Raw genomic sequence first — 27444 nt, 5'->3', positions numbered from 1 at the left:
TAAAACATTTTTAATATATTTTTATTTAATTTTCAATGACATGAATTTACATGTACGGTATAAAATGATCACACACAAAGTCTAAATGAACACTTGGGGTTGTTGTTTAAGCGCACACGGTGCCCTTGATAGAGTCCTCGGCATCAGTGGTGAAGATCCGGTAGTTGATGTCCTTGGAGTCTAGTGACTGGTACATGAACCTGGGCAGGCGGTCGGAAAGAATCCAAAGGGTCCCGTTGTTGTCGATCTGAAAAAAAAATAAAAAAAAGATTTTGTAATGGGTAAATTTCGTAACACAATCGCATAGATGGGTACCTTCCTATTTTTTATTACCGAAAGAAATTACGATGATAATGACATTTTTATTTTATTTTTACGACGAATAAATAATTCTCTACTGCAATTAAAGCATCTGTCAATAAGGAATTTTTGTACATTTACAAAATTATATTTTATCAACATCCACATTCAAACTTAAATATTGTTTTTTTTTCAAGTTTTTTTAAGGAATTGGTGTACATTATGAATACCAAAAAATATGTTTTAGATAAATTGAAGGTTTTCCTATCGCTTCGCTTGATTAGATTACAAATTAAAAAAAACTACTCAATAAAAAATATAAATGCAAACTACTAAAAAAAATATTTTTTCAATAGAAATGTATGAACGCATAATGGAAACAACTTTAAAAAATACAGTATTAGAGAACCAAGATTATCTGTGACAGTTTCACTTGATTAACTTTTTTGCTTTCTTATAAAATTATTTACAAAATAAATAAAAAACAGTTTTGTGCTTGAAATCGAACGATTCTAGACTCCGTTTGTCAAGCGATTTTAATGCCTATTACCTACAATATAAGGTATACCAAGAATATACACATTTTTGGCTTGTAGCTTCCTCTTAACGCGGAGTACATTTGACATCAGATTTCATTCGACCAATCATGTAGCGTATACACCAAAGATATTAGAAGAACGAGATGTGCTATGAGCAGTTCTTACTGTGTGGAATTGTTTTGCCCAGTGTCGCCGGTTTTGTTCACCAATACTACTGCACATCTTCGCTTACGCTAAGGTATCCGCACTAATACATAGAACAGATTTCTGTGCGTACACGTCCCGATAGTATTCAAAGTACCCTAATTAGGTAGTACTCCGGCTACGGTCCGGCGGCCAACATAGCATATCTCGTTCTTCTAATATCTTTGGTATACACAGTAAAGCTTTTAAATCATTTTCGAGAACGATTTATCAATTCTGAGAGTAAAAATGTAGAAATATATAAGTTTTTTGATCTACATGAATACATTTTTTTAAAGTCTAAATATTTTGACTCAAATTCCTTATTACGTTCGTAATTATTCGTTAACTTATGAATTGAACTGTATAAAACTAATTATTATTATTTTATTTTTGTGTTGTTGACGCAGTTGTAACGTTTTTTGTTTTTTTTTTAGTATTTGATGAGACAACCTCATTTAAAAAGTGTAGGTAGGTTTTGACATTTTCCATACATTTTCCCCTCACACTGCGGCTTCAAATTGTTCTCGATTTGCTCCTTACAGAGATTTTACGTACCGGTTAATGATAGAGGAAGCGCACTAATATTAACAAAAAACATTTATAATGAATAAGCGTAAGCGACTGTTGTGAAAACCTATATGAATAAAAACATAAATGTTGGTTGGTTCAAAATCTTAAATCTCGGAAAGTTCTTCATCAATTGCTTTGAAATTTTGACACGTCGTTGCATTCGAAGAATATAAAAGTTTTAGTAAGGCTTTTTTTTAAAACAGCGTAATCTGTTTTTTGTCATTGAAAAAACTACACCATCTGTTGGATGTAAAAGCAACACGCGCTATTATTTTTATATCTGCACAGACAGACTGAGCCACAGCAAAGCGTGGCGGGTTACAGCTAGTATTTAATAAAACACGAATTATTTTAAATAGAGCAAAAACCTCTCGACATCTGAGTTAAGTGGCATTTAAAGAAACAGTGAGAATTAGTTCGTAGGTACTTGTAACATATTATAACAGAAAAGGTTTTTTTATAATTTTTGGAGCAATCATTGCATTATTTTCTATTGGGAATTTCGTACAATTAATTACCTTTTCACATCAGCTTTTGAACAATACAAATTAACTTAAAAAATAACGCAATGTTTATTTTTAATGGCTAAAAAAATATTATGTCGTATAAAAAAATATTATGTCGTTATAAATTCGGGGTCTTGATTAGGAAAATTTTTTTTTGATTTATTTTGGGCTTGATGATGTTACCTTGATGTCATTGGGGAACTCCAGAGTTTTGGCGTCACTAACAAACAGAGCAGTGTTTTCGGGGGTCAGGGGCTTCTTTGTGTTCCAGCAAGCTACTCCATCACGGTTTACCTGGAATCAATAATTTTATCATTTAATGGATAGTTCTTTAAGGCATTGGGTTAATTCTCACCTTACCGAGATTGAACTATTAAGAGCAACAGCTTCGAGGCCTCTTCACATAAAACTTAAATTTGAATTTACGGCTAACATACCAAAAAAAAAAGAAAAATTATTGTTTTAGTCAAAATGTATAGCAAATAATAAATAAATATTGGTGTTTTAAATTATGATATATAGACCATTAAGATTTTAGAGGCATCTTTAGCATTTTTTGTGAGTTGATTGTAACTATGGAAAAATAATAATTTCGTAAATATAATTAAAAATAAATCGTAAAAGATATTTTAATGGTCTTACACAAAGAACTGATTTTTATTTTTATTTTTTTATATTTACATAGTAGTAGAGCAAGATGATAATATAAAATTATCATAGTCTCATTTTAATACTCATAATTTGATACGGAAATAAACAAAGTATCTTATATCCGTATTAATATTTGCAAATAACTTTTAATTAAAAAATTACTCAAGTATTTTGGCCTTGAATAAAAATTGAAAAAGTTTTGTATGAAAAACGCGCGCAGCAGTTCCATTCACGAAGAAGGATTTATTATATTTAATCAAATATAAAATTTAAAAAAGGAAATAAAAAAAATAAAAAATTTTAAATTTCAAATTTTTTGTTTTTATATTTTATACTTCATTATAATTACAAATATTGGATAAGGTTATTTATTTAACTCTAAAAACTGCATGTAAAATCATGAAATATATATTTTTTATGGCATATGTTTATGTAATTCAAAACACACATAAACACATTAGTAGGTACATTTGATATTTTTTTTAATTATTCAACTTGCTTAGGTATTTCGGCCTCAAATCCGAAATTGAGTTTTGGATTTTGTTGTATCTCCATTATTAGCAAAAGTTGAAAATCAATAACAATGGTTTGTAAATGCAGCTTCTGAAGCGAATGCAGACAATAATATAATTCACTTATTAGGGTAGGCCTACCTCATTATCGATTACCTAAAGCAGTGTGTATGTTATTAGAAAATAAATATTTTTCCTTACACAACTACTTACCTAACCTAACCTAACCCAAACGTTTGGAGCCAGTATGACTGTGTCATCCCCGACTGGGATATGTTGTGAGGTTGAAGATAGCGGGGAGGGGATAGTGATGGGAAAGAGGAAAAATAAGGTAGAGAAGTACCTGGATATTCAGATCTGGCCACCAAACACGGTGAAAGCCATTTCAAGCAACGTTTTGAGTCTGAATAGTGATACCGGGGCTGTACTGTATACGGTTACATTTAATATACCTTGTCGAATTAAGTAATACGAATATTTTTTAAATTTAATACATCAGTTTTTGGGACATTAGTTGTAAGACGTAGTGATGGTTTTTTTATACATTACCTGTGTGTAGAACAGAACTCCAGTCTTCTCGTCGAAATAGTTGGCAGACGCTTGGGTATTAATTCCCCTCTCTCCCAATACCTGCAATCATAGTTACATTTATAATTAAATAAATAAATACTGTGAACTTATAGATATGTTTGGTTTTGACAATTTTGTGAGCTTTAAAAGGCAACTTATTTCGATTCTATCGGCTAATAATTAACTTTTATAGCTTTAATAATTTTATTACATCTTCTCCCATTCGAAACCTTTCAAGTAAATTATATCCATATTTGTTTGTTTTTTATTTGCTCTACTATACACTTATAATTGTATGCATATACCTACTAACTACTTTTTATACATAACACTATGTTCCATCTCAGATCTTATTATTTCTTATTCATGTCGATATTGCTAAATTCTATTAGTTTTTGCTTTTTACAGGTGCAACTCTTATTTTGTTATTTTTTTTTTTTTTTTTTTTTTTTTTTAAATCTCTGTTATAATGTTCTTTACCTCACGAGTAAGTTACACTCTAATTTATATTGGTTTATCGATTTGTTAAACTCACAATTAATACTGGGTTTAAACACACCCACTTACTTACTTTTTATGTTGAACTTTCTTTTACTTACTATTTCATGCTTGGGTATATTTTATATTGAATCCATCTTATTAGTGTTTTGCTAATTTGCACAAAATTTTATTATATGTGTTGCTTTCTTACAATTAACTCCATTTATCTTCTTATGTTCAATTATTGTAATCAATGTAAATGTATATTTTCATGTAAAAGCCCATTAGGGCGTAAATAAAATAATAAATAAATAAATAAATCACACTATAGAAAGGAAAGAAAGTGAGTGTACTCGAATATAGCAGAAGTTAAGCTTATATTCCATTACAAACTGGATCGTCATTTTATTACACAGAAAAGATAATCTTGGTCTGAAGGTAATAAAAACTGGAAAAATGTTTTAAATGGCTTTATTTAGTCAAATTACTCACTGACTAATTATATTAGTCAGTGAGTCATTTGATATTCTATTATATTATATTCCATTACCAACTGGATTGTCATTTTATTACGAAGAAAAGATAATCTTGGTCTGAAGGTAATTAAAACTGGAAATATGCTTAATATGACTTTATGTAATCTAGGTTAATAAGTAATCTGAAGGTAATAAAAACTGGTAAAATACTTTAAATGGCTTTATTTAGTCAAATGACTCACTGACTAATTAATATAAAATTAAAAATGTCAACCAAACCAAGTAACCCAATACAGAAGTCAGAATTGAGCACTTGATTCATCGTCAGGAAATTAATTGTTCGACTCCCAATAAAGAGTAAGAATCAAAATAAACATTGAGATTTTTAAACTTAATAAAGTCGCAGGAGATATGCGGATTATCACCATAGGATTTTTATTGAGATTAACTTTACTATGACGTTTACCTGGAGGCTACATAAATTTGCAGATAATCGTATACAACTAACTAAGAGAGAATAAGGATTGCTAATGTCGCGTCCAGACGTGCGCAATGTATCATGAAATGCACTGCAATATTCGTACTGCGTTCAACACAAAGGGATTCGCATGACGTTCGCAGTGTGCGTTTGCCCTGTTTGGCGACGTTCGTGACGTAGCGTTGTGGAGCGTCGTCAGTCTGTAGTGAAACTAACCAGTTCATATCAAGGATATCCTTTGCTTTGGAATCCCAAAGACCGTGAATATTATAAAATTACATCGATAAAATTATATGGTGTATGTATTTAAAATAAACATTACGATTTTTTTGAATAAAATTTTAATATCAAACGTCAAAAATGTTGTCAAAAACGCTAACCATTTTTTCTTAATTTTTTACTCCAACTCAAATCATAGAAAAATTGAGAGAACTCGATATTTCGAAAACACATTCGTTTTGTTTAAGGGAATTTGTAAGAAAACTGTACCTTCACTTTTATCTCGTTCATATAACAAGAAATAATTTTTAGTCAAACAGATGGTTACGATAGCGGTGCGAAACATGAATTATTCATTTTGGCTATTTTTAGGATTTTATTAATGGATTACAGTATAAATATTTGAGGTAAACTGGAAAGAATTATTATTTTTCTTTCTAACTTTAAAAATATTACGAATTTCAGCATGATAGAAAAAAAGATAAAAATACTTTTATAAAATATGTACGCCCGGTCATATATGACCCTGAAACGCTGGAGGGGTTAACGAGTTTACTTTCTTCATATATATATTTAACAACAGGACTTGCGTCTCACTCGGCTATCCAAACGGATCAACATAAACAACAACAAGATTTGCGTCGAGATATGTACCGTCCGAACAATTCGCGTTGCGTTACATGTTGCATCGCACTTTGCATTGCATATTGCATTGCTGGCGTCTGGACGCCGCTTAGCAGACAGTAGATATTTATACACACCTTAAAGTCGTGGTAGTTTTCAGAGCTCACGGCCCATGTTTCATTCTGTAGGACCTTGTTGGACACCTGGAACTCCTTGGTGCTCGAGAAAGCGTGGAAGATGACGTTGCGAGATCTGAATAAGCAAAATATGTTATAATATTGTTAAATAGTTAAGTAACGTACCAAACATAAAGAGGTTTCAATGTGTGCCCTCACATACGTTTTCCCAGTTGATCATGTCGTGCCGAGATGAGTTGTGTTGTAAAAGTTTTGGATGACTTTTTGGGCAACTGAGAAGACGCGCGACGCATAAATCGTTACAAGAATTATTACGAGCTACGTGGTATTTTGTAATAAAATATAGAAAAATTATAGCTTGAAACTCGATAGTGATAAATAATAATCTACTTTCTAAAGTCCGCGCAAAGCCCGGGTAGGGCCGGAAACTTCAGCCTGTCATTAATACAAAATGAAACAATATTATTGATTTTGATTTCCAGAGATGCGACAGTTTCCAAATTCGAGTCTTGGTGGGATCCAGTTTTTTAAAGTTTTTTTTCCATATTGTTTGAATATTTTTATTATAATACCAAGTATTTACCCGTCTCGAAGTTTGTTGGACAGAGCTACTCCAAACACTCCATCAGTCCACTGGAAGGTGACCGGGCCGACCTTGTACTGTCCAGCCAGGGGATCGAAGTGGAAGAAGTGATGCCTCACCCTCCAGGACTTGTCCTGCTTCAGACTGTAGACAACCAGGCCGTATCCTCCGAGGTCGGGGACGTATGCGAAGGCGTCGTCACAGGTATCAGCGTCCACAACCTGGAATTATTATTGATACAATATGTCATTTGAAATCTAAATCTGGTCATTGAAGATGGTAAGATGCCGATTTGCTTAGTACTCGTTCAAGTATAGTTAAGCTGAGACTTGTGCAAGTATACTTGAAAGTGGATGGAACAAATATTGCAATAAGTTTCCTGAGTTGCACAAGTCTTGTAAAAAGATTGAATTTTTAAACCGTAGGTATACTTGCGCAAACTGTGTTTGTTCAAGTAAACTTGAGGGTGTCTGTGAGAAACAAAACATTCTTCAACTTCAAATGAAAATAATTATTGAGCAAATTTCAATTCACTGATAAAATTTCTATGTGAATTTAGTTCTCGTTCTTTTGACCACTCTTTACACCATACAGTACTTTGTTTTCTGCTCTTCTGGATTTTTTAATAGCTAACAATGGTCAAGTTGGAGTGAAAGCGTCGTCAGTAGATGCCATGGATAAAAATGATGGAACCGCACAACCCCGTCAAGCATACCTGAAGGCATGTGGTCATAAGGCCGATCAAGTATACTTGCTCAAGCCTTTTAGATGACAGTGATCTAGGAGGTTTATCGCGTGGATAATGTGAATTGATAATTATTATGAATTGTACCGATGGTAATGGTTCTACTTACAACATTGGCGAGGAAAGAATTGTGTTCCACATCTTCTTCCTTAAAGAAGTACCTTCTGATGAGCTTGTCTGTCTTCAGGTCGAAGATGACCAGAGATGGCTTGGCGATTTGCTTAGGGGCACCTGAAAACAGTATAAGTTTTTAAACATTATAATACAAAATAATATTTTTAAATTTTTAAAATCTTTTATATCAGTAGTTTGCTGTATAATCTTCGTCGATTTTCACAAACAATAAGTTCACATAAAATAGGTCTCCCTGTAACAATGGTATATCAGCAAAACGATAGCGGGATATTTGTAAAATTTCACGTCGACCAAGTTATTATGAAAGTATCACAAAATCTAAGATTCAATCGAAGATCTAAGCTTTCTTTTTTCTCTTTAACTATTTTGTTTCTATAATATAAAATAAATAAGTACATGCGCATTTTCGTATAACAACTAATACGTACGAGTATAAAAGAAAGAAAATAGAAAAAGGTTTGTAAATTTGTTATAATTACCCAAAATGTTAGCCAGTCCAGTATCCATAACCCAGAGCCTGTCGCACTGGTCAGTCCACAGCCTAAATACCGAAACAATTGTGGCATTATCCTTCAATCCTTCTGAGGAGGACTCCGTCTTAGCAGCGTGCTCTCTTCCCTTAGCGGTAGCCTCTCCCACGGCGCTATCATCGTCCGAGGGGATGAAGTTGGCCTCCCACGAGGGGTAGGGCTTCATGGCGGAGGTCTTGTCCGACCCGATGGTCACATAGTTGAGAGAGGAGGCGACTCCTCCCTTCCATCGGGGGATAGTGATGAACAGCTTGTCCTTCCAGGCGGCCAGGCCTACGGGCAGGTTGTTCTCCGGGATGTACGCTCCGGTCTTGATGGCGTTGGCCTTGAAGTCCTCGCTGGGCCACTCGTAGGTCATCTCCTTCCAGGCGAACTCTTCCTTCAGATCAGCTCCCAGGGATGCTGATACCAGCGCCAGGGCGCACGGTAATAGGAAACGCAACATTCTATAAAATAAAATAAAATTATCAACCGGGGAAGTGTATTTACTAAACACGAACAAAATGTAAAATTAAAAAGGGGAAATTTACGGTTTTATTTGTAATAACTTATACTACTCTTATTTTGATCATCGCAGTAAAATGTTATTTACTGTCGCGAACAACGAATGATTGTGAATATATTAGTAAGATGAGACTCACATTTTAATTCGATCAGATTTTCAAGAAACGAAATAGATTTATTCGATAAAATTATAACTAATTTTGTCATTTTGCAACGTTTCGTACATAAAATTTAATTCAACAATTTTGATCCTAATTTTTTCAATTTATTAATTGCCAATTTTGTAAATTTATCAAATAATGTAGTAGCTTTCCTTTTCTTCACAAGGTAACTATAAATGTTGCTAATATGGTTTATTGCTATTGCTTGTCTTTTCATTTGTTTGGTCCCAAGAAGATGAAAATGTACAGCGATTGTCCATATTAGCGATAGACCACACTTATATGGTCTATCGCTGTACATTTTCATCCGTTTGGTCATCTACCTTTTTTAGTATTTAGATACTTTTGCCTTACTATTGATCAATAAACAGAACAAAACTTATAATGTCGTAAATTATTCATTACATTAGAAAATAATCATCTATTAGGACCATATCAGCTGTAACAGAAAGTTTACTTGCAGCTACAGCTCTAACTTAAAAATAAAATATGTATTCTTAAACATTTGGTTGAGTTCACCGTGAGTTGTGAAGTAAATTAATGACCTTTAACGGTAGGTTAACCTCGATTTTCTTCGTGGAAACCTCGTTTATTCAGTGTTAAATAAATAAATGTAATCGATGATATCCTTTATTAAAATAAAGTAATTAGTCGTTTCCATAAATTACCATTGTTAAATAAAATTCCGCAATGTTAATTGATTAGCAATTCGAGGTTACAATTATTACCAGTCACGGATTTTGTATACACAGGAGATTGTTGCCAATGTTATGTTTTCTAGAATGTTATGTGAATGTCAACAATGAGACGATTACATCTTAAATAAACAGCAAATAGAAGTGTTAAACGTAACTCAGTTGTGGATTTGATTCCCACAATAACCACAGTAAATATATATGGCTAAATACATACTCATTATGGCAAGCAATCCATTGGTTACGAGGGAAGCAACATATACAATTGCCTCCCAGACGAAATTAAAAATGAAAAAAGTATAGGTACATTTAAAAAAAATTGCTCAGTTTTATGCTCAATCAACAAAACAATGAAAGTGAATAATATCAGTGTGTAATATATTTATGTGTAATATATATGTTATTTCTAGTTAAATAAGTGAAAAATGTAATTTTCTTTTATCTAGAATAAAAAATAAAAAATTTAAAAAAAACGCATTTATATCCATAATCATCCGTGATAAACGAAGATAAAGATTAAATCTTGGAAATTTGCATAAATATCTTCGGAATGGTGTGAGTTAGAGACGTCATATTTTGTGTTCTCCAATAGTCTTATTAAATCATGACCCATCTTCGCAGAAAAATTGGAGATGCAATGTCTTTGCCATCTTTATTTTATTTGTGTATTTTACTTAATTCTGTCGAGCCTTATTAACTGACTAACGCCTAAATAAAGCCATCAATAGGTTAAGGTGCTCCCATAGCCGCTGTGACCACATGAAGCATAGATGGGGCCTTAAAGAGTCGGCGATGTGTGAATGTGGTGCGGTGCAGACCACCAAACATGTGGTCAACGAATGCCCGCTCCATTCATTCCCCGGCAGGATTGATGAGGTTCACATGGCGACTAGACTGGCTCGCAGACCTAGATGTCCCCCTCTGACCTCCCCACCATACGAAATAAGAAGAAGACTAACTAAAGCTGTCATCGGGGATTGAGCGCCTCCTATACTTTTATGCCAAGTATTTCCTGCGTCATTCCTTGCTCCAAGAAATTGTCTATATCTAAATAGTATAAAACGAAGTCGCTATCATCGTCTGTCTGTTTGTGCGTTAAGTTCTTCTGAACTACGCAATGGATTTTGATAGCGTTTTCACTATCATTCAGAGAATTTCTTCCGGAAGGCTTATATATATATGTAATCATGCATTTTACATTTATAGAAATTAGAGAAAAATCGATGTTTGTAATTGTTTAAGCTGTGGACTTTTTATAACATAATCATATATTCTTTGGCAATGAGTTTTATAAAGGTATAAGGGTACTTACGGAGGTGGAGGAACATTTACTTTTTGGGATGCACTTGGATTGCACTGTAGTTGTGGTATTAGAAAAAAAACTTTATTATTGCGATGCGTTAAGATGATTTTAATTTCTATGCGATGCGTTTTTGGGTAATAATGTTCACCTCGCGTCACGGCTGTTGGTTTTTGACTGACTGATTCCCGGACAAAGAGGAGAGGTATGAAGGAGAGGAAAACGGGGTTCAGGAACAAAATTCATTGCCATAAACAATTCGCAATGACACGACAATTAGCCATTATTTGGCGTAAACATGCTCCCCGCCTTGACAGAATGGTCAAAACAAACCAACATACGATAACAAAAACAAAATAAATAACTGCTATAGAACAACATGGTGTTTCACTGTTCAAGACGTGTGTCTATTGCGAGTAAAAAAATATAATAATGTAAAAAAATAAGAAATAAAGTAATTAGAAAAATAAAAATCAGATGTATGTGTGCATACTTCTAAAATAACTAGGCTAACTAATGAAAAATAAAGGCTTATTGATTTGGTAAAGGGCGAACCTTTACCACAGGACGCTTGTAAGATCCTGCCTTGGTTCGGACAAGTACCACTCGAACAATACCATCCTTGCCTGGATAAATTTCATCTATAATACCTAATGGCCAGTGCAGAGGTGGTGCGTTGTCAGCCTTTAATAGCGTACCCTTTTGTACAGGATTAACTGGAGTGTTCCATTTTAACCTAGTTTGTAAAGAATTCAAGTACTCTATCTTCCAACGTCTCCAATAGTTCTGAACCATGTGATCTAACATAGATTTTCTTTTAAGTAATCCGACTGGTTCTTGGGACACGTCTGCAGAAGGCAATGAAGTTAAATAGGTTAATGTGAGGAAATGCGCTGGGGTAAGTGCCAACGGTTCCAATGGATCAGAACTCAATTGAGACAGAGGACGAAAGTTTAATAAAGCTTCAATCTGAGCTAAGATAGTGGACAATTCTTCGTAGATAAGGAGCTGCTCTCCTATTACTCGGTATAAGTGTGTTTTCACACTTCGGACATTGGCTTCCCAACTACCACCGAAATGAGGGGCACTAGGTGGGTTTAATTTCCAGTGGACTCGATATTCTGATAGGGTATGTGAAAATGCGTCTTTAAATTGTTCAGAACTCAGTAAATGATACAAATCATCTAAATATGATTTGGCACCGATGAAAGCAATTCCATTATCCGAATATAATGTACTGCAAGGTCTTCGTCGTAAAATAAAACGTTTAAAGGCGTTTAGAAAGCAATCTGTGCTGAGATCAGAAACAAGTTCAATATGCACGGCTTTAGTGACGGGACATATGAATAAACCCATGTAAGCCTTTAAGCGACGAGTTCCTCTTTGTTGATTCATTGTGATTGCGATAGGTGCTGCATGGTCTACGCCCGTATGTAAAAATGATTTTGATTGTTTCACCCGGCACTCAGGCAAGTCTCCCATAATCGGAAAATTGGCTTTTGGGTTGTTTTGAAGCAGGTGTTGCACAGGTGTACACGTTTTCTAATCAAGTTTCTAGCGGAAAGTATCCAATATTTTTGACGTAGCAAAGATATTAAAAGCTGTGGTCCAGCATTTAGATATTTCTCATGGTGATAATCGATGAGGATGGTCGTGACGTGTTCCTTACTTGGCAACAAGATCGGATGTTGAGAATTGTAGTTCAGATCAGAATTTTTCAATCTGCCTCCAACACGAATAAGAATAATGTCTAAAAATAGTCTTAATTTTCTTAATGGAGGGGCTAAGTAACGTTGCTTTTGTAAATTCTTTAGGTCATTCTCAAAATGAACTACTTTTACATCACATAGTATGGCCCTGTCAGCAACTTCTAAATGATTTGATGTTATTTTGAGTTTTTTGCGATGAGATACGATGAGTTGCGTTGCGTTTCGTTGCGTTGCGTTGCGTTTCATTGCGTTACGTTGCGGTGCGCTGCCATGCGATGTGATGTGATGCGATGCGATGCGTTGCGTTGCGTTGCGGTGCGATATGATGCGTGTTGATGCGATGCGATGCGATGTGATGCTTGTTGATGCGAAGCGATGCGATGCGGTGCGATGTGATTAATGTTGATGCGATGCGATGCGGTGCGATGTGATGCATGTTGTTGCGATGCGATGCGACGCGGTGCGATGTGATCCTTTTTCTAGCATCAAAAGATGACGTAAAGCTACTTGATAAGATTCTCCTTGCATTTCTGGAGGATCCTTAAATGGGATGTTAACTATACATCTACCTGACGGATCTCTGATGGTGGATTGAACATAAAATTGCATCATGGACATTTTCTTCCGGTGATTGTGATTCACACTCTGTGACCTTTTCCAATTGACAGAATTTTGCAATAAGTTCTTCAACCGATGGTTCTGTCGTTGTGCAAAATGAGTTACCAAGGGAATAAGAACTTTCGATAGTAGGTGCATTTCCTATTATTATACATCCTAAGCTGGTCTCAATGGCACTTGGTAATAACCGTGTGCCTTTTACCTTACCGGGTAATATTATTTGGCCAAATAAATTGGCTCCGATGATTGCATCTATGACCCCTGGGGTGTGGAATTCGTCATCGGCAAGTGGTAATTCATTTAAATAAGATAAAGCGTTTAGATTTAGCGATGATGCTGGCAGCTGAGTTGTGATGCGATCTACGACCAAAGGTCGAATGGAGAAAGATACTTTATTGTTGTAACGAGACTCAAACCTCAAATTAGTGACTCCTTTAACGCGTTGAGCAACATCCCCTATTCCTCTAATCGTGGCGTGATTGCGATTTGGGAATAAATGTAAGCCAAGGCGTTGGCAACATTCCGTTGTAATGAAATCGTTTTGCGATGCGCTATCGATTAGGACACGTATTTTCTGATAATTATTCCTAAAATCAAGAACATTAATGGATGCGGTCCCTAATAGTATGGTTTGATTCGGAGAAAAAACGTTTGCATCTCCATTATTCAGAGTGCACAATGTGACATTATCGGATAGATTTTCAGATTCACGCTCGGAATTTTCCGCTAAATCTTGCTCATTAGAGTGAGAAGAGTCGGATGCTGTTGTATTAAAATGTAATAGAGAGTGATGATTTTGATTACAATATTTGCATCGGTTTTCCGATTTACATTTATTAGCAAAGTGCATTTTACTAAGACAATTTCTGCATAGATTTTGTTTTTGAGCAATTTCAAATCTATTCTTAGGAGATGCTTTTAAAAATGTTGGGCATTTATAAATTGATGTATGATCTGATAGGTTACATACAGCGCACTCGTATTGTATTATTTTACTGTTTGTTACACTAACAAATGCTTGGCTATATTGCTTCTTAAGTGAGTTTTTCTCCATGCGCTGTTGCGATTTACATTCCGGTAATGCAGATGTTCGTTGTAATATTTTTGCGTGCTCACACAAAAAAATCACGAACTCTTCATATGAAGGTGTCTCAGATCTCCTTACTGACGATTCGAATGCCATAGCTGTTTCCTTATCTAATTTTTGAGTTCCTATATAAAGGAAGAAATATTGTAATAAATTTGGAATATTTAATTGTTGTAACGCCGAAATTGAGGAATGAAACTTATCTATAAACGCTTCTAAATTGGATGCTGTTGGAATAGTTATTTGTTTAATGTTTAAAATTTGATCGAAATAATACGCTGCGTGTGCTCGATTATCTTCATATTTTTCTATTAAAGCATTCCAAATAATTTCATAATTATCAGCTGTTGTTGGAATCCCAACACAAATATTTAATGCTTTATCAGACAATGAACCGACCAAATATTGTACTTTTTCTGCGTCCTAATCTCTGGTAGCAATGTGGCGTTTGCGCAAAAAGTGTTTTTTGACGATGTCGTCTTCAAATTTTTCATGCTATCAAATATTCTCTGAGCTCTTGAAAAGAATGAATTTTGACGAGCTTCCAATAACTTAATTTCTCTATTAATTTCTACATTTGACGTTTCGTTAGTCATTTTTACGATAAATAATATAATAACAATAAATCGTTTAATTAAAATAAATAATGCGAGATCTTACTGTACAAAACTATCTACCCTACCCACATAAATAATTCGACACGTATTTAACAATGAAACACAATATCGTGGATAAATGCGTAAATACGTATTATAATTACGTGATGCGCTGGTTCATATCTCTACATAATAATATATGTGACTCGAATTGATCAAATGTTTAAGCTGTGGACTTTTTATAACATAATCATATATTCTTTGGCAATGAGTTTTATAAAGGTATGAGGGTACTTACGGAGGTGGAGGAACATTTACTTTTTGGGATGCATTTGGATTGCACTGTAGTTGTGGTATTAGAAAAAAAACTTTATTATTGCGATGCGTTAAGATGATTTTAATATCTATGCGATGCGTTTTTGGGTAATAATGTTCACCTCGCATCACGGCTGTTGGTTTTTGACTGACTGATTCCCGGACAAAGAGGAGAGGTATGAAGGAGAGGAAAACGGGGTTCAGGAACAAAATTCATTGCCATAAACAATTCGCAATATCCCGACATCACGACAATATATTTGGCGTAAACAGTAATCAAGTCGTAAAAATAATATTTTCGGGCGCTTACGTTGCTGCTGGCGAAACCTTACGAGATATATCAATATAATGTACTACGGAATTGTATATCTTGAAAAGGACTACAGAGGATAACCCCCAGTAACGCCGGGTATACGTCAGCTAGTTCTAAAATAAAGTCGCTATCCGCGTATGTATGTTCGCTTAGTTCTTCTAAACTACGCAATTTATTTTGATAGGGTTTTCACGATCATTTAGATAATTTCTTCCGGAAGGTTTATATGTGCAATACTTGCATATTATATTCACATAAAGTATTAGTACTTTTATTTTCGTTTGTAGAAATCCATTTTCATTTTTGGTTTTTTAATATTATTATTAAATTGTAAAAAAAAGCTGATTTACGTCGATTAAGATGGCGAAACAGCTGTCACGCATAGTAATAATTACACAGCGGAACTTTTTATAATAAAATAAAAAATTGTTAATTTATTCAATAATAAGATTATTGAATATATAAAAGAAAAACTAAAAGTAGCTCTCTTTTGATAATTTTACATCCCTTATGAAAAAGTTTTGATTAAGTAATATGTAGGTACATACATTATATTCTCATAAGTTCTAAAAATAACATTAAAATTTTCGTTATCAAATAACAGACGAATACTTTTTGTTTGGGAAAATCTTAAAATGCTGACACTATGGCAAAACATATTTTAGTAATCAAATAATATTATATACCTACCAGATAAATCATCCTTTTTCAGACTATGAAAAGAAAATCGTTACAAATATGAATTTTTTCAAAACAAACTAATTGTAGGTGTATTATTTTTTTCTCAAGGAAAATTCATTCAATTGACATTCCAATTTTTTTTTTTTAAAGTAGTTAGGCTGACAAGTGACAAATAGATAAGTAGTTTATTTTTGAGCGCACCCAAATAATTGTTTTGTCGGCAGGTAGGTACTTATTAAATACAAGTCCGAAAAACGTGTTAAAATGCTATGTTTGAAGAAGTTGATGGAAGTTTCAATGTCAAAGCAAGCAGAGATCAAAATAATAGATAGGTATGTAGTCTTTTAAGCTAGCAAAAACAATTACAACTATTTAAATGACACGTCATGTCCGTTAACTAAAAAAATCTGTGTGATCCTTCGGCCCGCCATTCTCATCGTTTTCATGTTTATCAGATCTACGGCTATCATTGACAGGAAATTAAGTACGTAGTAGTTCTGTGAACGTGAGAATGAGAACGCGCGCTCTGGCGGGATAAAAATGTACAATAAAACATAACTAAAATCTTGATAGGATTGACCGGACTCGGAACACGCAAACAAATTCACAGACAGACGAAATCTAAAGTGATCGAGTTGAAACAGAACTTCGCTACGTTCATTCTTGTAAAAAACTGCTGCAGGTTATTGAAACTTTGAACCATTGGACAAAATGTAATAATATATTCGGTAAATATTTACCTACGACTACCGTTTTTACTACTACAAAAAATTGCCCCTTTAATAACGCCTGCTCGCGTCCCCTTTAGAGTTATATCCCAGTTTTCAAGTAGTTTGTGGGCTACGCTAGGTTTGTATAGACTGGTTTGTGATTTAATTCTACCTAATCCAACCTAACCTAACATGTACGGAATATTTTCTCAAACGGTAGTCGTAGGTAAATAATTACCATATATTCTTATTAGGTATATAAAAAATGATCATGAATTTACTGATAGTGCAAATTTTTATAAGATTATTGACTCGCTAAACTTTGTCAACTGGACTGTGAACCCAACATTTTTTTATTTAAAAAATACATTATAATAAAATTTAATTTACTTAGGTAAAGGTTTAACAAACTTAACATTCCACTTTCCAACGTTTAAAAGACGCTTACTTCGACATATTTTATCGATGTATTTTATTTATATCATACTTAGATACTTGTTTATTTATACATACTTATTTATTAATACATCCTTATTTATATCATGCGTTATGTTTTATCGATGGGTACCATAGATATTTAAATCAATAGACGAGCTAATCAGGGAAATGGCCGAAATGGGACCAAACCAACTTGCGCGGAACAGAAAAGTCACACAAAGTACGTTTGAATAATCCTGTTGCCAAAAATACGGTCACAAGGTTTACCTTCAGCTCGTCGAATGGATATCCAGATTTCATGTTAGGGAAAGTCTATAATTTTGGATGTATATGATATGTACATATTTCATAGATCCAGAAAATTTGTGATTGAAGGCCAAATGCGTAGACCATTCTTATCCAATGAAGTTTTCAAAGTTTGGAAAATCAGTATTTTTTACTGTAGCCGAAATTCACTTAATTTAAACAGTTTTTAATGGACGCTACATTCCAAAGGCGGAACCAACCGGTCATTGTTTTCAAGGATTTTTAGGTTCTATTCGCACAAATTTTACAGCAAATGGTGTCACGTTGTACCTACTCGCACAGTTTTCACATGTAAACGTTGAAGAGTAATGTACCTCTTCTAGAATATGCATCGAGGCACAGTAAAAACACATTTGATATTATTTTAGTGTTTAGGTATGTTTCACAAAACGCGAACTGGAATAAGTTTTTAAATACGCATTAATTAATTATTATTTCAGATTATCTATTTTATTTTTTATTTTTTATAGTGAATACCTCACAAGAGTCCCAACTGCTCCCGTCTGGAGCCAGTGAGACTATGGCATCCCCAATTGGGGGATGTTGTGAGGCTGAAGGTAAGTGGGGATGGGAAAGAGGAAGGTGGGGAAGTACCTGGCTATTCAGATCTAGTCACTAAACACGGCTAAAGCCATTTGGAGCAACGTTTCAATTCTGAATGGTGGTCTTACACCAGGGCGATACTGGTAGTATCTTCCACTCTGGAACGTGCCGCAAATATACTATATATTATTTTAATTAATTAATTGTGAAATAACACAAATTAATCAAATAAAATTTATTTGCGCACGCCGGGTTCGAACCCGCGACCTTCGGAATGGCAGTCCAATGCGTTACCACTGGACTATGCCGGCCGTCAAAACTATAACCTATCTCGCTAGTCATAGCTGTGTTGAGGCAGTTCTTGGGATTTTTTTTATTTAAAGAAGTATAGTAAAGGAACATAGATTTACGACAGGTTATTTCGCAGAATTTGAACAATTCATCATATTTGAAAGTTTATATTTCAGTTCTGTGAAGTAACTGTGCCATAATCTATCTTAAAAAAAACATAAAAAGACTAAAAGTTCAATTACATTTTTTACTTCAAATAATGTATGAAATTACCGATTAAAGAAAGTCAAGCACGCCCGTTTATACCCTGCACGGAAAAAAAATTAGTAACATGAAATATTTCTAATTTATTAAAATCTCTTTAAAATTATTCGTATTCCTGTTAAAAACGGGACTGCAGGCCTCAACTAATGAATTGACAGATTTCCTAACAAACTATCAGTAAAACACGAATGTGTTATGGTGATTTCGGAACACGTGTTCATAAAAATTCTAATATTTTCGCACTTCGTCAAGATAAACGCAGCTGCATGAAGACGTGTTCCGATACATTATGAAAGTCCTAATAGATTATTAGGAAATAGCCCGCTATCACCTTTTTACCAGGTCTTTGATAAGTCAGCAATACTCATTTTTCTCTGTGTGTATTTATTAAAGTGGAACGTAATAAATAACTTAAAAAATAATAATACAACAAAATGGAACGTAATTAATAACTTAATAAATAATAATACAATAAAATGGATAGTAATTAATAGCTTAATAAATAAAAAAAATACAACATAACAATGATTAATTTGCGTGATGATAATAGTAACGCTTCGTTCTCCTTTCTTTATTTATTTTTTCTCACCAGGTTCTCAGTATAAGTTACAAGTTACAACACTGACGTTCATAAATAACTTGAATTGGATGCAAAACTTTTTTTTATATTAAGAGTAACGATGAAAAAATATGTTTCTAATTAATATATATGTATATGTACTTCCTCATAATCAGATTAAGATTAGAGATACAAAGATTTATTACCTGTTGCATGATTTGACTCTGTCGAATTAATTTACAAATTATCTGTTACATGATTACAACTAACTGTACATGATTATAGAATATAACTCCTTCTTACATTATACAAATTGCGTCTGCACAGTTTTACCTTTCGAAAATTTGCATACCTACTCTACCATAAACATAACAGTTTTTAAAGTTTTGAAGAAATAGCCTACCTACCGGGATGAAAAAAATATTATTTGATTGACTTGGAAAAACCAGATAACCGAGCTGCAAACGAAATCCTAATGGAGCGAATACATTTGGGAGTCGAATCGCGAGCCGTGCCTCGAATAAAGGGAAAGAAACGAAGCAACAGCAGTTGACGCGAAACGCCGCTTGCGATTGCTTCGTTCCTTTCCCATAATTCGAGGCTCGGCTCGCGTTTCGGCTCGTTAATGTATACGCAGCATAAGATGTAGATGCAGCACAAACAAATTAGACGGTATTAATAATAATTAATATCCCGTAAATTGCAAATAGTTGCATAATTGTATAATTTCTAAGTATTACGAAATATCGTCTAAGAAATCCGCTATAATATGTGCAACCTTAGATGAATTAATAAAGTAAAGATACGTTACTGGGACAAGCGCGTGGTGTCACTGAACTTGGTCCATTGGACATACTTTATGTACGTTATGGCCCGTTCACATACATATTCCTCGAATGGCTATCGTTTTCATTTTTGTTCGATTAGTATGATGTGACTTATATTTTTATTATGCCATTGGGTACAACATTGAGAATTACAACTGAAGTTTATGTATTTGTCGCTACGCATCTTTTGACATCATTTTACCACTTCACATAGGGCCGTTTTGATGAGTTTAAAGAAATCAAAATAAAAGATTGTTTAACCTTAAAGGTGCTAAAAACAAATCGAAATTAGTAGAATCTACCTTTGGAAGTTGTAGTTGAAAATAGATTTTCTCCGCCAACTAGTAGTACTAAAGCGATTATAAATGTCAATTTCACAGTTAAAATCAATTTTCAAAGTTTGCATTTTTTAAAGCTCGCCAAAACGATTGAATTCATACTTACCTCGGTTTTGTCGGTTAACAGTAAGGTCAATCTTACTCGGGTCGGTAGAAAAATCAACAAAACCCAATTTAAATATTCAGCAAGTTTTCCAAAAAAACGTTTTTATTAATTTTTAAATAATTTGTATACCGCAATGGTAAACCATGTGTGAGTGTAGGCAGCACAACTTGCAACAAAATAAACGATCCACATTCTTCACCGTATGAGTCTAAATCACAGGGCGCTTTAGATAGGTGCATACGGTGTTATTATTTTTTTATTAATTCTACGTATGATTAAATTATACATTCTGCAACTTATTTAGTCAGAATCAGCGTTTGAATATATGTTTTAAGCCATAATACTTTTCAATCAAGTTCCCTATTAAAACTACAAGGAAAAAGCAATAGATGTGCATAAAAAAATATTTTGGATTACACAACATGCTCAGTTTTTTTTATAAAAATACGGTAACCTGCGCGTTAAAAATAAATTAGAGAAATAATGAGTGTTATTACAAAAAAATGTAACACTCCATGAATAAATTTAAAAAATATATTATGGTGCATTATTCATAGCTAGCCGTAACATAATAACATAAACTGAAAAAAACATATCCAAGATGGTTAGTGAAAACCCACAGGTAACCAAACTCCATATTAAAATATTTTCATTGAACAAATTAGGTATTATTGTTCTCCACGGATTATTTCGGCAATTGTGTGCATGTCAGTTCATGGTTGAACTGACCATAATGTAATGATATTCACGATTGAAATACTAAGATGCGATAGAAAGCGATTGACGAACAAATCAGCCAGTTAATGCCACTGCGACTGAACATGGCGATACACCATCGATATACATACTACATTTTCTCTCTCTGTTACATGCGTCGTTTATGAGAAAGAGTGAGAGGTTACAACCGAGCTATCAGCGGCCCGCCTTTATCTCGCCGGGTTACAATGACCCTCGCACATACTCAATGATTTATTTATTTAAATTTTCTTCTGGGCTATCAATTGGCGGCAAAGCAGGGCTGACAACAGCGTGGCTAAATCTGGCCGTGTCCCGCAGGGGTAGACAAAGGCAATAAAAAGCACAAATCTGTCCTGGCATCATCATCGTTTCAAACATACCAGTCAATAATTCAATTTGACCGCATTTGCAAAAATCTGTATTCACATTCATACATCATCGATTTAAAAATACCTGCTCTTCAGTAAATATTTCATTTTGACCGCATTTGAACCGCACAAATCTGTATTCACATTCATACATCATCGTTTTAAACATACCTACTCTTCAGTCAATATTTCATTTTGACCTCATTTGAACCGCAAAAATCAGTATTCACATTCATACATCATCGTTTCAAACATTCCTGCTCTTCAGTCAATATTCCATTTTTGATTCACTTGATTGTGCCATGTCTTTTTTGTATGTATTATATTATATGTCCATATATTATATGTCCATATATTCTTGAAACATTAACTTTCGCGTCATTTAGTCCGCTCTAGATAGGCTAACCATCTAAGAGTCCCTTTCTTAATTTTGTTCACGACGCTTACATCGTCCTTGCATCCTTTGTGGATCTTTTATTACGGTTGGTAAAAGCTCCCATTCAAAGTCCAAGACGTGTTCTAAAAATATTTTTAATCTATCAAATTTTCAAACCAAAAATCACGATTTTGAATTCTTCTACACTACATAATACTCACACCACCCCTATATTTTTAGGTATTGATAAAAAAGAATAGGTTGTATAAATTATTGATCTGCATTTTCAAAACCTGCTTGCTACTTGCTGCCACTACTTCTACTCAATCTTTTTTTATTTGGAATACCGGAGGTCATATTATTGTGTTTTTATGTACTGATAATAAGTGTTGGTTTTTTCTGCAAAATCGTTTATAAACTTGTCCGTGAGTCGAGAAGCTGCCAACGATTCAATTTTTTGTAGTGATAATGATCAAATTTTAATAAAAATAATCTGTTCTTCGATTTGGCTTTATAGGTGTGCCATAAAACTAGAAACTCTATGTATATTATAATCATTATAAAAAAATGAATGGTTAGCATTGATATAGAGCGTTTATCGACTAGATTTCAGTAGCGACGAAGAAGCAAAACAGTTTTACAGTGTCGTTAGAAGATATTTATTATTATTAGGTTTTATTTGTAGAATTCCATTTAATTTTAAGATTTTCTTATATATATTTTTATTAAAAAAAAATGTTGCCGTAAATAGCGATTTTTTTACTCCAATACATCTATTTTTTTTGATGTATTTAAAAATATATATACTTTTTTCCGCAAAGAGTGCAAGGCTGATGTAAGCGTAATGAGTAAGATTAAGAAAGGGACGCTTAGATGGTTTGGGCATGTAGAGCGAATGAGCGAAGATAGGAGTGTAAGGAGGATATATGATGCAAATGCGAATGGTAGCAGAAGTCGGGGACGCCCGAGGAAGACATGGCACGATCAAGTGAATCAGATACTCGAGTCGGGCCATGTCAAGAGTCCTATGATAGAAGAGTATGTATGAGACGATGTATGAATGTGAATGAGGCAAGAAGTGTGTGCCAAGACCGAGTTGTTTGGCGGTCCGTCCTCTCTGCCTACGCCTGCGGGGAAACGGCGTGATGGTTAGTTAGTTAGTTACTTAGTTATACTTTTTTGGTTTGATTGAGAATTGAAACTTCCTCCCCAGGGACTAACTAAAATTTGTGAACCGCTCTATTACTTAAGAGGAAGCTACAAGCCAAAAATGTGTATATTCTTGGTATATCTTATATCGTAGGTAATAGGCATTAAAATCTCTTGACAAACGGAGTCTAGAATCGTTCGATTTCAAGCACAAAACTGGTTTTTATTTATTTTGTAAATAATTTTATAAGAATGCAAAAATGTTAATCAAGTGAAACTGTCACAGATAATCTTAGCTATAAAACTGTATTTTTAAAAAGTTGTTTCCTTTATGCGTTAATACATTTCTATTGAAAAAATATTGTTTTTAGGAGTTTGCATTTATATTTTTTGTTGAGTAATTTATATATTTATTTGTATTCTACTCAAACGAAGCGATAGGAAAACCTTCAATTTATCTAAAGCGAATTTTTTAGTATTCATAATGTACACTGATTCGTTATAAAGATTAATCAAAATAGTGCTTTGGCATTAAGCTTCGTTATTAAATCCGAATTGGATGTCATCTAATTTCAGAGAAATGCGTGTTTGTGCGCGTGTGTGGCCACTACAATGAAACAATGCATTGTCATTGACGACGGGTTTTTCTGACGATTTTCAGCTCGATCGGAGGTCGAGAAGTGGGTTTATTTACACTTCCAAGTTTCCATTTCATTCAATCAAGAAAACAAAATCGGAATTCAAATAGATAAGTATTTAAAAACAGATTATTTAAAAAAAAAGTTCTGATGTAAAATCATTACTACGCATGACAGCTGTTTCTTCTGGCATTATCAAATAATGGTGAAGGAACTTTGTATTATTTGTATTTGTATTACTTCTACTTAGTTACAGCAGTGAAATTTGTTATTTTGAATAGCCCGCTATTTCGGTAGATGTTACTTTTGAAGCTGCTTTTTGACATTTGACAAGTAGAAACTACGCCATTAATAAAAATGGAACGATACACGCTTCAACAACGCATTTAAATTATTAAAAATCACTTGAGTGAATCAAATGCAAATCATCTTAAGTGATGAGGCCCATTTCCACCTCGGTGGCTTCGTCTACAAGCAAAATTGTCGCATCTGGGGCTCGTAAAACCCAAGAGTTATTGTTGAAAAGCCTCTCTATCCTCAACGTGTGACTGTTTGGTGCGGTTGATGGTCCGGCGGAGTCATTGGACCTTACTTTTTCTAAAATGAGGCTGGAGCAACAGTTACGGTGAATGGATTGCGCTATCGAGAGATGATTAATGATTTTTTATGGCTGGAATTGGATGGTATTGATCTGGACAACGCTTACTTTCAACAAGACGGCGCTACGTGCCACACAAGCAACAAAACCATTGATCTTTAACGATTGAATATCAAAATAACACCTCTTATTGGAAAACCCTGTATTACCAAAGCCCTTATTGTATTCGAGTAAATTGTCGGAAATTACTGGTGGTTATTATCGTGTAAAGTTTCCTCATTTATTGCATTGTTTAAATTTGACTAAAAGTTGAGTAAAGTGCTTCCGAATTATTTATTATTGTTTGTATGACTCACTGGATTTTTATCCCATGGCTTAGTGTTTATTTTCTTTTATTGATCTACAATTGAACTAGACTTTATAATTCACACAACTAGCTTTACTTCCCGTATTATTTCAACATTCATTTTTTTTTTTTTTAAAAGGATTACATAGGAATATTTTTTTTCCTTTATTATTCACGTCTCAAGATGGAAATTACGTTACGAACTGAAAATAGTTGTCCTGACCTTGGGTGTAACTGTGCGAATTTCATGTCAACAGATATCGTCACTTTAGGATTTTCGTTTTTCCATACAAACAGATATACTGCTTCATGGTAAATATTAGAGATAGGTTTTGAAGGTTATAAACAAACCCGCTTAAATTGCTACAATACATAACAAAGCAGTAGTAACAAAAGTCAAATATCCCAGTCTTTTGTGTTTTGGAGTAATTACGACAGCATGATGAGCATGAAATGTCAGACTATGGTGTATGGTGTGATTAATGTAAAATGGCACCCACTTTAAATGCAGTTATTGCCACAGACTATTCGATACGCATTGGTGAAGCGAATTACGAATTGCCTAATTGCCCACAAACATAATGACAAATATGGGACATTTGGGTAACTGTGTATTTCATTTACTGTTGTTAATTCTTTTGAAGTTTAAAGAGTAATTAATATTTGTTTTAATATCGGTTACGTCAGGTGTAGTTGTGCGGACGAAAGGTTGAGTTCACTTATATTATGCACTCTCTCTCTTGTTTGTAAATAATGAAACACACCTTGCAGCGTGTTTCGTAACTTTTGGACTACACGCCAATAAATGTTTTGTAGGTAGGTACTTTGAAAGGCGATTCAAGTGATTTCAATAAGATCGCCATTGAAACAACATGAATCGTGGAATTAAAATTACAATGGAGTTCTGGTGGGTAAAGCGTAATGGATAAAATACAAAAAGATAAACAATGGATGCTTGTTGAAAATTCTGTATTCATTCTATTCAAACATTCTATTTTACATCCAAGTACGTTTATTAACTGTTCGGAAAAATTACAACGTGTGATTATCATGTTAAAAAATATTCGGTGCTACAACGTGTGATTATCAAATTATTTAAAATATTTGTTATAAGCTATAAACGCTACAATATATGATACACATATCATATATATATATATATATATATATATATATATATATATATTTAAAATATTCGGTGTAAGCTACAACGTGTGATTATCATTTTATTTAAAATATTCGGTATAAGCTACAACGTGTGATTATCATTTTATTTAAAATATTCGGTATAAGCTACAACGTGTGATTATCATTTTATTTAAAATATTCGGTATTATAAGCTACAGCGTGTGGTTTTCGTTTTTTTTTAATATTCGGTATAAGGTACAGTATGTGGTTATCATATTATTTAAAATATTCGGTATAAGCTACAACGTGTGATTATCGTATTTTTTAAATATTCGGTACAAGCTACAAAGTGTGTTTATCGGATTATTTAAAGTATTCGGTATAAGCTACATCGTGCGAGTGTCATTTTTGTACCAAAGATTTTGTATAACATGTGAGTTAATTATTCTTTCGTAATTATGTTTAAGCCGATTAAATAATATATTGTACCAACTTTGCAGAACCTGAATCTATTCGAAGAGTGCAATATAAATAAAAGTAATCATGTCATAGTATTGTTTTAACTTTACAATCACAATAAAAAATCTCTTTTAAAAGTACTTTATGTAAATCTTGAGATTTATTTTTAATTTCTAGAACATAATCATGAATTTCCTGGATTTATTATATCAAAACCCGATAAAAATGTTATATCCGCAAGTGGAAATCTATAAATGGTCAATTCTTGTAATTTTAAATGTTTGAAAATGTTACTGTCAAAGGAATGAGGTAAATTGGGAGATCGCACAATGGGTCCTTCGCCAGAGTGCTCATGGGAACTACGTATAACGTATCCATTTTATAAAAAAAGTATCCCAACCAATAAAACAAATATATTTAAAGGTACCGAAGCCATTAATATCGATTAGGCAAAAATGAATGTATGAAGTTTTATAATTGTATTTGTGTAATAATAATACCTATAATTATAGTATAATGACTGTCCGAAGTTAAATCAATATTAATTTAACAGATAACCTTACAAAATAAACAAAAAAAAACAGTTTTATCTAGAAACTTAAATTGAGAAAACAAGTTCATTAAAATTTCCTTCGATTTCTCTTTTCAATACGGAAAACGTTTATAGTCTCAAACACAAGCGAATATTATCACCTGTGTTAAAAAAGAGTCGCTTACCTATAAAGTTAATTTTTTAAATCTATCCTAGTGCATGGATGTTTCGATTAAGATTGGGTACATGTAAAAGTGCTGGATTTCCCGTCTCTAAAAACGTGATGAAATTTAGAATGAAAAAATTTCTCGATCGCAAGAATAATGTTCACCTGTTTGCCAATGTAAAAAGGGCACGATGGCAAGGAAATGTTTGTATGCAGTCGCGTTGCCGGTTAATTGCATATTCATCGTGTCTTACCTCAGAGCCGGTGTACAGGAGAGTGTTCAGGTGACCAAACGGATACTTCACTGGTCCACGGTTGATCTCACACTGCGCGCGCCCAGCGAG

At 33.6% G+C, this 27444-nt stretch overlaps 1 protein-coding gene across 4 annotated transcripts; it reads right to left on the bottom strand.

Annotated features, from left to right (window-relative positions):
• Nucleotides 1-27444, bottom strand: LOC149426441 (L-dopachrome tautomerase yellow-f2-like). Of its 4 annotated transcripts, none has more exons than XM_089651649.1 (8): nt 27355-27444; nt 8191-8687; nt 7686-7807; nt 6832-7052; nt 6249-6363; nt 3814-3894; nt 2285-2395; nt 1-247 (listed from the first exon to the last, which is right to left on the bottom strand). In XM_089651649.1, the coding sequence occupies exons 2-8, from the start codon at nt 8684-8686 to the stop codon at nt 107-109; spliced, it is 1287 nt and encodes a 428-aa protein (XP_089507775.1). In that variant the 5' UTR covers nt 8687; nt 27355-27444; the 3' UTR covers nt 1-106. The 4 variants fall into 4 exon arrangements, with proteins under 4 accessions (XP_089507775.1, XP_089507793.1, XP_089507766.1 ...); XM_089651667.1 differs by lacking the exon at nt 27355-27444 and adding an exon at nt 16230-16366; XM_089651640.1 differs by lacking the exon at nt 27355-27444 and adding an exon at nt 15210-15298.

This window comes from Hesperophylax consimilis, chromosome 1 (genome assembly GCF_061612785.1).
Source record: "Hesperophylax consimilis isolate HC1 chromosome 1, BYU_Hcon_1.0, whole genome shotgun sequence".
Classification (NCBI taxonomy): Eukaryota; Metazoa; Arthropoda; class Insecta; order Trichoptera; family Limnephilidae; genus Hesperophylax; species Hesperophylax consimilis.
This window is presented reverse-complemented; position numbering and strand designations above follow the sequence as displayed.

Coding starts and splice junctions, on each gene's coding strand:
- LOC149426441 (XM_089651649.1), bottom strand. CDS start 8,686: ATGTTGCGTTTCCTATTACCGTGCGCCCTGGCGCTGGTATCAGCATCC. Junction 7,808..8,190: donor TGGACTGGCTAACATTTTGG/GTAATTATAACA, acceptor TACTGTTTTCAG/GTGCCCCTAAGCAAATCGCC. Junction 6,364..6,831: donor TCCAACAAACTTCGAGACGG/GTAAATACTTGG, acceptor TTGCTTATTCAG/ATCTCGCAACGTCATCTTCC.